At 47.6% G+C, this 11,585-nt stretch overlaps 2 protein-coding genes across 3 annotated transcripts; both read right to left on the minus strand.

Moving 5' to 3' along the window:
* Window positions 1-151: 151 nt before the first annotated feature.
* TAF13 (TATA-box binding protein associated factor 13) lies at window positions 152-2,558 on the minus strand. Its single transcript, XM_015637523.3, has 4 exons — window positions 2,451-2,558; window positions 2,161-2,239; window positions 1,610-1,707; window positions 152-801 (listed from the first exon to the last, which is right to left on the minus strand). The coding sequence occupies exons 1-4, from the start codon at window positions 2,475-2,477 to the stop codon at window positions 631-633; spliced, it is 375 nt and encodes a 124-aa protein (XP_015493009.1). The 5' UTR covers window positions 2,478-2,558; the 3' UTR covers window positions 152-630.
* A 997-nt stretch (window positions 2,559-3,555) lies between these two features.
* GTPBP8 (GTP binding protein 8 (putative)) lies at window positions 3,556-8,787 on the minus strand. 2 transcript variants are annotated; one of them, XM_015637504.2, is made up of 7 exons: window positions 8,472-8,787; window positions 8,065-8,163; window positions 7,454-7,584; window positions 7,006-7,105; window positions 6,473-6,591; window positions 5,915-6,038; window positions 3,556-5,336 (listed from the first exon to the last, which is right to left on the minus strand). In XM_015637504.2, exons 1-6 carry the CDS (start codon window positions 8,763-8,765, stop codon window positions 5,954-5,956), a joined length of 828 nt encoding a protein of 275 aa, XP_015492990.1. In that variant the 5' UTR covers window positions 8,766-8,787; the 3' UTR covers window positions 3,556-5,336; window positions 5,915-5,953. The 2 variants fall into 2 exon arrangements, with proteins under 2 accessions (XP_015492990.1, XP_015492980.1); XM_015637494.2 differs by having other exon boundaries at window positions 3,556-5,339.
* Between the last annotated feature and the right edge of the window lie 2,798 nt (window positions 8,788-11,585).

The raw sequence follows: 11,585 nt of genomic DNA on the forward strand, positions 1-11,585 counted from the left end.
GTTTCAGCATTTGTTATGCTTGTCCTGAAATGAGGAGTTAACTGAACCTACTTCCCCTGAGCTGTTCCAGAAGTAGGGAAAAGCACATCTGTGGCCTGTAACAATAACCCTGTATTACCCACCTTCTGTGAATTAATCAATGTACATTTAGTTATGAAACGTGGGCACAAATTTATGTTTTATTCAAAAAGCATATACAGAGCACAGAGCACAACTTTGATACTAGTTTGGGCCTAAGGTCTTTATACGGATAACGAAGATCCATTTTCAGGGTTTCCTGTCACAAGAATACCCAGTCACAGCTGAAACAATTTTAGAGAGTCATGAACCATCAGACCTCGAGCCATCTGATTCAACATAGGCCTACTTCAAACAGACTCCTGCTACTGCAGGAATTTTTAGAGCTCTTTTTTTCATTTCATCAAATGGTATAAAAAGACCTAAGTATACCACATACGATCAGGTAACAGTTCAGCTGCTTGAATACTTCTCAGCAAAGCCTGGGAGTGAGGGCAAACATCCCAGCAGTGATCTCCATCCTGAAAAACCCTTCCAAACTACATGCACAATCTTCCTTCTTACTAGGCAGCAGGTGCCCAAATAATGCCCCAGTGCAGCTTGTGTACAGAATCAAGACCCATAGTTTGCTTCATCAAAAGCCTTTCTGGCTCGTTTCAGTTCTTCATTCATAGTTAGGAGGTCTTTAACTCTGGCAAACTTCCGGGGGTCCTTGCGTATTAGAAAGACAATGTCCTCGACCTGTACCCGACCCTGCCGCCCGATGGACATGGCCTTGTGTGTCTGTTAGAGAGGAAAAAAATAGTCAGCAGCATTCCTTTGCCATGTTTTTAAACTCCCAGTTCCACTTTATTTCCTGTCATTCTATAATAAAAAAGCAAGCACTTGCAGGTTCTGGGCACCATCATCCTAGTCACAAGAGAGCTTCCCAGTAACCATGGACTTACTCTGCTGTCCCCAGCTGTCTCACACCCCAAACATAATCACTATATATATATCACATAATGGTATCAAAACTAAGGCCAGATTACACATAGGACACTTAGCCTGCAGAATGGCTGAAGTTTAGGCACAACTTGGAAGCAATATGAGGTAACCATATCAGAGGACAGTGTAGGGTATTTTGGTAAGGATAGGAAATACCAGCCTTTCAAAAGAAAGGGGAATGTTCAGGTACTTAGAAAGGGTGTCCAGGTCTGGAAGAGAAATGGCCTCTGGCCCAAGAATGCATTTCTTTAGTAGGACAGAACTAAGTTCCCATCCATGTACAGACACTGGGCAAACACAAAAAGTTGACAGACTTTCAAATCTGAGCCTTCTGTCAGCAGTTATGCCGCAGTGAACCCCAAAGGTGGGTATTTCCCCTCCTACAATAGTTAACTGCTACTTAAAGACTTTAGCATTCTAAATCCACATGGAGCATGATGCATAAATTTTGCTTTAATCTTGGAAAAACAAAATCCAAGTTTATCCTACTAATGCCATGAGTTGGGGCCTGGGATAATGCAGTATTTGAGTCAGAGATATTTAGCTTCAGAAAGCTAAAGTTCTGGTGAGGATGTTTTGACCGTGCCATCTAGAGCTGACTTACCATTTCAGTGATAAATTCTATTACCAGGTCCTCAAGAATGTCCACTGATTCTGTGTAAGGGTTCTGGTCGTCCCCAAATCCATACATCATGCACCTTACTGCACAAAGAAACACTCAGCATGAGGCTTCTTTCATCCAGTCAGTGCTGCACACATCTCGTTAGAGCTCACCAGCCTGCACATTCCTGCACCAGGACGGCACTCGTCTGTCAGGCACGGCAACTCTTGAGGAAATATAAAGGAAATAAACAGAAGCCAACAAAAGGCCTGTAGGGATAGGCGCTGTACATACAGAAAAGCGTGTCGGAGGACAGGCTCTCTGAATATTCATTCAGGCTGCAAAGCACTGCACAGTGACAGTGCAGGTGCCTTTGGGCACAGCTAGGTTCAGAGGATGCACTAGCAATATTTTCGAGGGGGTCTACATGGCAGATTTCTGCAATTGCAGCCAAGGAACATTACGAAAGCCGCTATTTTGCTAAGGAGAATTGAGTTTTGGGACCCTACGGCTGTCAGCTCGGGGTTTCAGCTGAGTGGCCCGGCCCGACTCACGCTCTTTGGAGAACAGCCTCTTCCTCCTGCCCTGCCCGCCGTCCAGGCTCCCGCCGGCGTCCTCCGCATCCTCCTCGAACTACACGGGCACAGCGAGGGGAGGCCGCGGTCAGCGCCCGTCTGGCCCCGGCCCCTTCGCGCCGCGCCCCCGCCCGCGGCCGGGCTGTGGATGCCCGGGAAGGGCGGCCGGGCTGTGGATGCCCGGGAAGGCCGGCCGGGCTGTGGATGCCCGGGAAGGCCGGCCGGGCTGTGGATGCCCGGGAAGGAAGGGCAGCCCCTCCGGCACTCACCGGCGCGTCCTCCTCCTCATCCGCCATGGCTGCCCGGCGGCCCGGAACAGCTTGCGCAGCCCGGCCCCGCCCCGCGGCCCCGCCGAGCTGCGCCGGGAGGGAGGGGCCGTGCTGCGGGGCCTGCCCGGGCCCAGGGCAGAGCGGGGCCGCTGTGGGCAGCCTCTGGACACCCTCCCCAATCCTGGATGTGACAGTCGCTATTGGATGGTCAGATCGGGATAGCGTGCTTTGAATGGAGCTCGGGTGGTGTCTGTTAACCCCTCTGCTCCAAAGAGGGTCAGCCACGAGGTCAGAAAGGGTGTCGGTGGTGTCTTTTCACCCTTTCAAAGGGTGAAACGTCGGTTTGCTCGGTTGGCAGGGGCTTTTCCTTCCCTTCATCAAGGCACACTTGCCCATGGTCACAGAATGTAAAGGAGTTGGAATAATGGCCCTTAAAGATCATCTAATCCCAACACCCCCCCACCATGGACACCTCCCACTAGACTAGGTTGCCCAAAGTAAGTCCCCTTTAGGTTTGTACCCATTCCCCCTTACCCTATCACTACAGTTCCTGATGAGGCCCTCTCTGGCTGCTCTCTAGTCCCCTTTCACATACTGGAAGGTTGTTAGGGAGGTTTCCGCTTTCTGGACAGCCCCAACTCTCTCAGCCTGTCTTTGTAGGGAAGGTGCTCCAATCCTCTCATTTCATACAGTTGCTGTCAGCCCTTTTCCTCCAGCCCTACCCTTGCATATGCCCACTGTTTCCACCCAGCTTGGTGCCCTAGGCACGTTTGATAGCAATGCACCTCCTCCAGATTACACATAAAGATGTTAAACTGGACACATTCCAGAATGGATCCTTGCTGAGTTCCCCCTGTAACTGCCATGCAGCTGGAGTATGACCCACTGGCTTCTATGCTCTGAGCTCAATTATTCCACCAGTTTTTACTGACATACCAGGGCACCTGCCCAGACTGCAATGTTCTAATTTGGGACACAGTTGCAAAAATACTGCCTTTGTAGTGTCAGGGTTATAGTGACAGACCAGACCAAACACAAGACACAACAGAGGAAGAAAATGGATAAAGTAACTGCTGAAAGACCAGGGAAGACGCACAAGGTGAAATCTTTTCCATGGAAGCTCATACTGAACATAATTTCTGTAAATAACAGCTGTAGAAGAGGCAAAGATTTACCAGGTAATGACAGAAGCCTTAAGTGAAGCTTATGCACTGCAAACAACTAAAGACATTTTAATGTAAAACTGAATTTAAAACTGAAATGAGCTCTACTGTATTAGAATGCTGCCAAGCCCACTCACCACCCATCAATTATGGGGGGAAAGGGAGATAGTTTGTGTCCCTGGCCTGAGAAAGTGCAGCTCTGCAGTGCAGAATATCTGCAACTCAGCTGGTTCCTTAAGAACATGGCAAAAACAAAGTTCATTAGTGTGTCAAGACACCTGCTTACCCAAAGCTTGTTTGCACAAAGGCATTTAAATATAAGTTTTACTGTTTAGGGAGAGGACTTGATTTTATTTAGTTTTGTCCCAGGGGCACTGTCACATTCAAATCAAACTGCAGTGTTCTCTCCTGCAAACGGCTGAGCAAAATGCAATAGTTATTCCAGTATTTGAAACACTTCTGAACAGAACCAAGATGTGTCCAGAGGTAAAGCTGGAGAAGATGGTACCTAAATAGATGAAACCTTCTCTTCTGGAGAAGATGGTTCCTAATGTTTCATGCACACATATCCAGTTTGTTTATACAAATGGATTAACTGGATGTGTTTAATGTATTTCAGTGGTTAATAAAAGACTTCCCAGCACTGTAAGGGGTAGTAATGTAATGTAAGGGGTTTTCATCTGAAGTGGGACTAAAAGCAGAACTGCACATTTTTACATATTCAGGGTTATTTTCAGAGGCTCTTCAGTCAAGGCTGAGGCCCTGAAACTTATAGCCTTGATGAGACTGATGTTTTTAGAAGATCCTGATTTTAAGATACTACGAAAAGACCCTTCATAAAGTCTTCACTCTCACCTGTTACATCTGTATAGCTACTACTGCATTTCTAGGATCATGCATCCCTTGAGCTCATTTGCTCTGCACCATTTTGGGATTAGATATAAAATATTAACAGAATTACAAGTTTGATCACTAAGACGCAGAAGCTAGAGAGCCACATTTACTGCAGTTCTCACATTCTCCTCTTCTTACATGTATGCTGAAAACAGATCTTGTCTCATGTCTAGTGTGTTACAAGAAATTGCATAGTGAGAGAAAGTGGTATTTCTAGTCCTTTTGCACTGCTGGAGTGGTTTAGAAAAGAACTTTCCTTTCTTGAGGTTTAAACACCTAATGCAAGTAAGTTTGACAACTGCACAACCACATTTGGCCACATTAAGACATTAAAAAACTGAGTGCCAGGGTTTGACACAAGCACTTCATAGCTTCAGACTAAGTTCCCCTGCATGAGTGCTGCTATTGATGGCTGTCCTTTTGTCCAGTTCTGCCTTGTAACTGGACAGTTTCAGTTTCTAGGTGCTTCTAGACAGACACAGCTGCTGTGGGACACAGTTCCCCTAAAGAGTACAGGACACATCAGCGTTGTGCTTCAGCTGCCAGGATAGAGCCAACACAGGTCATGGATGGTGTGCCTCACATCTGGCAATTCATCCAGCTGGAGCTGCAGAGATTCATGCTGGATCTCAAAACAGAAGGTGGATGCAGCACTGACTTATGACAGTGTGCAAGACAGGGCTCCTCTAGATGTCAGTCTTTTATTCCACTCTGTTTCAAGCCCACACTCATGGAAAAGCAGTTCCTATTAAAGATGTGTTCTTTCCTTCATCCTTGTGGAACAGGGGCAGCTCAATGTCTGCAAGCAAGGCGTGCTATCCTGCTGCACCTACTGAACACAGGATACAGAAGAGTTACAAAAGGAAAATATACAAGACATCAAACACCTTCACAGACAACAGGTAGGCTGCTTCCACTCTGCATGGCCTTAGAGCAGGTAGGTTGCACAGGAGGTAGTTTTTGGCCCCTGCTATCCTAACCCTAACCTAACCCAGCTGAGAGAAGTAAACCTCTGTGTATCATTCAGTTCAACTGCGCAATACAGTTTGCTAAATGTTAGAGCTATAGTTCTTCTTTCCTAGATTAAATGCCTCTTTATATTACTAGACTATCTCCAGTATCCTAAATGTAGCAGAGGTTAGGCATGGAGTAGTCGATTTTTGAGGAAATGCTGTATTAAAACTTCCCTTCTCTATGGAGGTTCCCTACATTTTTCTCCTTAGCACAATCATGTGGGTTTTATGAAACAGTTTTATAGTAACTTGGATTAACTCACACTGCAAACTTCCTTAACTGATGAACTTAATAAAGCAAAAAATTAGTTTTATAAATACTAAATTATTCAAAACTACCAGACAGTAACTTGTGCTATTTACAACAAAAATCCCAGACCTCTGATTTTGGTACCTTTTCTTCTTGATGAGCCAAGCAGATCACCAGGTCTTTTCAGCTGGCCTCTACAGTGGGCAGGTTTCCAGTAACATGGGCTACGAAACACCTGAGCAAGTGAACCCCTGAGAACTCCACAGAACTGTGGAAACAGAGGCATAGATGTTCAGTGCCAGATATTGCTGTGTCTTGGACTAATAAAGGCAAACAGCCATTGGCTATGTTCAATTACACATCCCGCAGTACACCTTGGGAAGAGCCTGCACTTTGGCTTTGTAACCCAACAATTACAGCTGTCACTGTTACCAGAACTCCAAACAAAATGTCAAAGCCTGCTACCATGCAGCACAAGGACTGCTGCCCCACTCTGAGAAAGGCCAAAGGAAGAAGCACCCTTGGATATAAACTTCACTCACTTGAAGAGGGGAGAAGGGACATTTCCCCATCAGCAGCCCACCCTTTATTCTTGGGGCACAGAGAGGTGCTGCCTCTAGAGCAGACAGACTTGTTTTAGGTATCTTGCCCTACTGAACTCATCACCAGAAAGGAAACAGCAGCGGTGGAGATGAGCTTTACCTGACCAGGAACAGCTGAGGAAAGCATCCCTGAGTGCTCTCCTTTACAAACTCCTGGATCTCCAGTACATTCTTTAACAATACTCCTCTGGAAGCTCGGTCAATTTTTGTTAACACCATCTGCATGTGGAAAGGGAGGATTAAAAGAAGAAAGATTATTTTGCTGTTAACCTGGCACATCTGTAAGAGTCCTAGACCATCTTACAAAGCAGTCTGAAAGCTCTGGTCATATGTAGGGGGAAAAACAGTCTAGCACAGTTCACCAAAACACTTCTATGGCCTGTATAAGGAGTGGGCTTTTTCAAGCTGCTCAAGCTGAGTATTGAAAAAAAAAAAGAATCTATTTTTAAACCACACAAAAACCCCTTAAATCCCACTTGTCTCCCTCAACACACTATAAACCTATTTTATAAACAATAAAGGGTGTAGGGTTACTGTTTAGGTAGGTCAACTTGCATAAGCTCTGGTGAAGGGTACACACCTTTCTAGATTACCTGTACCTTACAACCAACCCAAGAATGGAGCATTGCCTACCACATAAGGAATCCCAAACTCTTCCAGCATCTCTACTGCAATGTGATCTGTTTTCTGGAGTCCAACTACACCATCAACTAATAGGAAAGTCCTCTTCAAGCTGCCAGAAATACAAGCAACAGTAATTGTCACCATTATTTCGTGCCTGCTCTGCTACTTCCAAATTCATAAGCAAAACCAAGTAACATGGAATCTGGGGATAGGATGAGCCAAGAAGAGCCATGCATAGAAACTGAGGGTCAGCATGGAGCAGTACCTCAATCTTTCCTGCTGTTTTGTTATGTCTGAGCATGAATGGGTGACGCTGTAGAAGCTTCCAGGGAAATGATGTCAGAACTAACAGATGGAAGCAGCTACCCCTCTACATTTTCTCCCCTCATTACATGACACTTTATAAGGGTGTCTGTCTGGCTCTCCCTGTGCTGTGAGGTACAGGTAGGTCCCTTACTTGTGCCGTTCCTGCAGATAGGCCTCCACCATCTCAACAAAGTCCTGCGGGGCGCGATAGCCGTATCCTGGCATATCCACCAGAGTAAAGTACTTCCCTACTTTGAAGAAATTCATCTTCTTGGTGTGGCCCTGAAGAGAGGATTTAGACAAGATGAAGTAGAGGGGTGGTTTTGAAAAAAGCTGCTTTAAGCAATGTACTAGGAGATGCTCTGCAAAATACCAGACACATGCTCCCACAGAACGCTTTAAACTGCCCAGTCTCCTACTTGTGTAGCAATCCTACATGGCTGTATCCATAAAACAGACTAAAAGTACTTTAATGGGTCTCTAAGCTTGGTTCTCCTCAAAAGGCTTTACAGCATACCTGCTCAGGTTGTGCAGCTCCTTTGTCTGCCTGAAGAGCTAGGCTGGGCTCCTTCTGTCTCTTCCTGGGCTAGAGCAAGGCCAGTGCTAGCCATGAGGATGGCTACCAGAGCTGGCACTTACTTTTTGTCATTTCAGGCTAGTCAAGAGCTTCTCAGCCCTACCCTCTGGACTGATACCAGCTTATGACCCTGTCGTGATTTAAAAGACAGACACAAAGGGAGGGAAGCTAAAAACGTCACTCACGGGGGTTTTTGACACTCTAACTTCCACTTCTGGAGCCAGTGAAAACAAGGCCCGGATTAAAGATGACTTCCCCACATTGCTCCGGCCGATGAAGCACACCTGCAGGGGGAGAGGCAGAGAGGGCACATTTACACCTACTCACCTCTCGCTGCCGCCAGGCCTGGTCATTTCCCAGCCCGTGCTGCCAGTAGTGTCCTGTGCCACGGGCACGTCAGGCTGCCTAGCTGCACAACGGGGAGCAACAACAAACAAGCGATTTTTGACAAGGCAGCAGGAAGTGCCCGGCATATGGCGCGGCGCAGACACAGCTGCACAACCACCCCTTTACCCGCGCAGCTCAGCCCAGCCCGGGGTGGCCCGGCCGGGGGAAGCCGCTGTGCCGGCCGAGCGGGCAGCGCTCGCCTGACCTCGGGTAGGGCGGGCGGCGGGGCATGGTCCATGCGCACGGCGGAGCTCACGTAGTCGATGGGGTGCCCGCGGTCGGACCTGAAGAGCGCCTCGGCGCGCTGCAGGGCGGCCAGCCCGGGCTGGAAGAGGCGGAACCGCGTCGTGTCGGTGCCGGGCGCCAGGTGCCGCTCCAGCTTCTGCAGCGGGAACACGATGGCGCTGCGGCGGCTCCGCTCCAGCCGCAGCACCTGGGACAGGGCGGCCAGCGGCGGCGAGACCCGGCCCGCCGCACCGCCCGCCCGCGGCAGCAGCATCCCGGCGGCTGCAAGCGGCACCCGGCCGGCCCCGGAAGGCGGCGGGCGGGACGGCGGGGCGGGCCCGGCTGCCCCCACCAAGGCCGGAGTGCTCAGGGCCCGTTACGGCGTGTGTGCCCGCAGGCCGCGTGGAGCACCGAGAGCTGCGGGCGCTGCCTGGGCCCGGCTCTTCATAGAATCACAGAATGGGCTGAGTTGGAAGGGACACACAAGGATCATCAAATCCAGCTCCTGACCCTGCACAGCACCATCCCCAAATCAAACCATATGCCTGAGAGTGTTGTCCTGACCTTGCCAGGCTTGGTGGTGTGACCACTTCGCTTCTTCCAGTGCCCAGCCACCCTCTGGGTGCTGTTCCTAATATCAAACCTAAACCTCCCCGACACAATTTCAGGCCGTTCCCTCGGGTCCTGTCACTGATCAGTACCTGTGCTTCCTCTCACCCTCACAAGGAAGTTCCAGACTGCAGTGAGGTCTATCCTCACTCTTCTCCAGGCTGAACAGACCAAGTGACCTCAGTTCCTCCTCATATGGCTTCCCCTCAAGGCACTTCTCCATCCTCATTACCCTACTTTGGACGGTCTTTAATAGCTTTATATCCTTCTTATGTTGTGACCAAACTATACACAATATTCAAGGTGAGGCCGACAATCCCCTCCCCTGCCTGCCTGTGATGCTGTGTCTGATGCCCCCAGGACAGGGTTGCCCCTCCTGGCTCCAGGGCACTGCTGGCTCAGATTCAACTTCCCACAGACCAGGGACCCCCAGGTCCCTTTCCATGGCACTGCTTTCCAGCATCTCATTCCCCAGTCTGTCCATACATCCAGGGTTGCCCCATCCAAGGTACAGAATCTGGTACTTTCCCTTGTTCAACTTCATATGGCTGGTGATTGCCCAGTCCTTTTATTTATCAAGGTCTCTCTGCAAGGCCTCTGCTCCCAATTCTGTATCATCTCTTCAGCTCTGTCTTATGTGTGTTCTCAGGCCAAGCCCAGTCACACTCTGGAGCTGCTGAGGGCTCCTTGTGCTGACACTGTTTGGCCAGGGAGTGTGGCAAAGCAGCCCTGTCCCATAACACCATCCATCTCCTGGCTGCAGCCACCAGCTTTCCAAGTGGTCCTATGACAAGTAAAATATTAAGTAATTTCAGAAAAAAGAGAAAATCCATTTCTTCAAGGAGAACTATGTAGAGGGCAGCTCTATTTTGAATAAAATAAACCCAAACCAACCACAAAACTGTTGGGACCTGTATTCACACTATAGTAAGAAGACCCCTGAAGTTTTGCTACTTAGTTGATATGTACCAGAGTGCTGTTTTCCTATCAAAAAAACACATAACACTTTTTACATTGTTCTCCTTCATGACTACAATTCACAGGGCTGTAATGCCGCAGAAATAAATGTATGTCCTTGAAAAATTTCAGCTTGAAAGTACTGCAATTTTAACACCATCAAATGAAAGTAAACATCAGTTTCTTTATATAAGTAATACATGTAAATATCCTTATGTTCAACCTTGTATCAGGCCAGCCTGGACATCCTGTGGAGCACTGCCTTTCCTTTGAGACAAGACCCCTTTTTCTTCCCTAGTCTCAGCCCTCTGTTTAAAGCCCTGTAAGTCTGGATGGTTTAATTACTACAATGAATAGATTCAAGGCCAGGAAGAACCGTTAGAAAATAACAGAGGCTATATCCCACTTTCTTTGTATTAATCTCAGTTACAAAGCTATAGGCAGAGAACTTTGATCCCTTAAGAAAAGGGCAGGCAACAACATAGATGTTTCTCAGAGATAGCTTTGAATATTTTTTAGTGTGACAAACTTCTGTTGAAACCCATAAGCTGCTTCTCAAATTTATGATCAGTGAAAGTGGTTAACAGTGAGAGGTAAATGGTGTAAACCTAGAGAAAACCCCCTGTATTTTACCTCTGTCCTGTAAATTAAGTCCTCTTAAAACCTGCTTTGTTTCACAGCAAGACAGAGCTCAAATGTGCGTAGCTCAGGACAGACCACAATCACTGGCTGCTACATGCATACTTAGCACTCTTCTGTGCTTCCATATAAATCTATAGATGATTTTATTTGTCTCCAAACCAGTTTGGAACCTACAGCCTCTCTCCTGCCACTGCCTATGGTACAAATACTTATAAATGCAGAAAAAAAAAAAAAAAGGCAAAACCTTTCAAGAATTACTTCAGGAACACCACTAATCTTTTTTTTTTTTTTTTTGGTGGGGGGGAGCATTAAAGCAGCAACCTAATTGAATTGAAATCTATGGTGAATCTATTAACAGAAAAAACACACTGGCCAGAAAGAGAGGCTTGTTCCTAACCACACCAGCAGGCAGATTTCCCCATTTCTATGCCAGATTGTGACGCATGTAGCAGAACAAGTGCTTTTAGCTACTTTTGCCCGAGTCTCACACAGCTCACAGCTGCAGGCAGCAGACTTGCCTGCTTCAAATTACCCTGCAGTTGTTACCCCTGCCAGGCACACTTTCTGTAGCACATTACACCCAGAACAGCCAGCCAGCCACAGGAGGAAAGGCCGCAGAGAAACCAGTTGGCCCATTTAACACCACATCTGCAGGTGTGATGATGGGAGCAGAAGTGCCCAGTTCACAGGCCAGGGACCTGCCACTAATTAAGTCTCTCTTTTTAATGTGACTGCATAGGTGGCAGGAACAAATTAAGGTGGTATAGGAACTTTTGAATACTTCTAATTATAGCAGGGGGTGGGATAGACATGAGCATCCAGTAAACCCACATCTAAAACCTGGAGACTGGAACTGTACATTTTAGTGGAAGGTGGTTTTTTTTTT

This window comes from Parus major, chromosome 1, assembly GCF_001522545.3.
Source record: "Parus major isolate Abel chromosome 1, Parus_major1.1, whole genome shotgun sequence".
Taxonomy (NCBI): Eukaryota; Metazoa; Chordata; class Aves; order Passeriformes; family Paridae; genus Parus; species Parus major.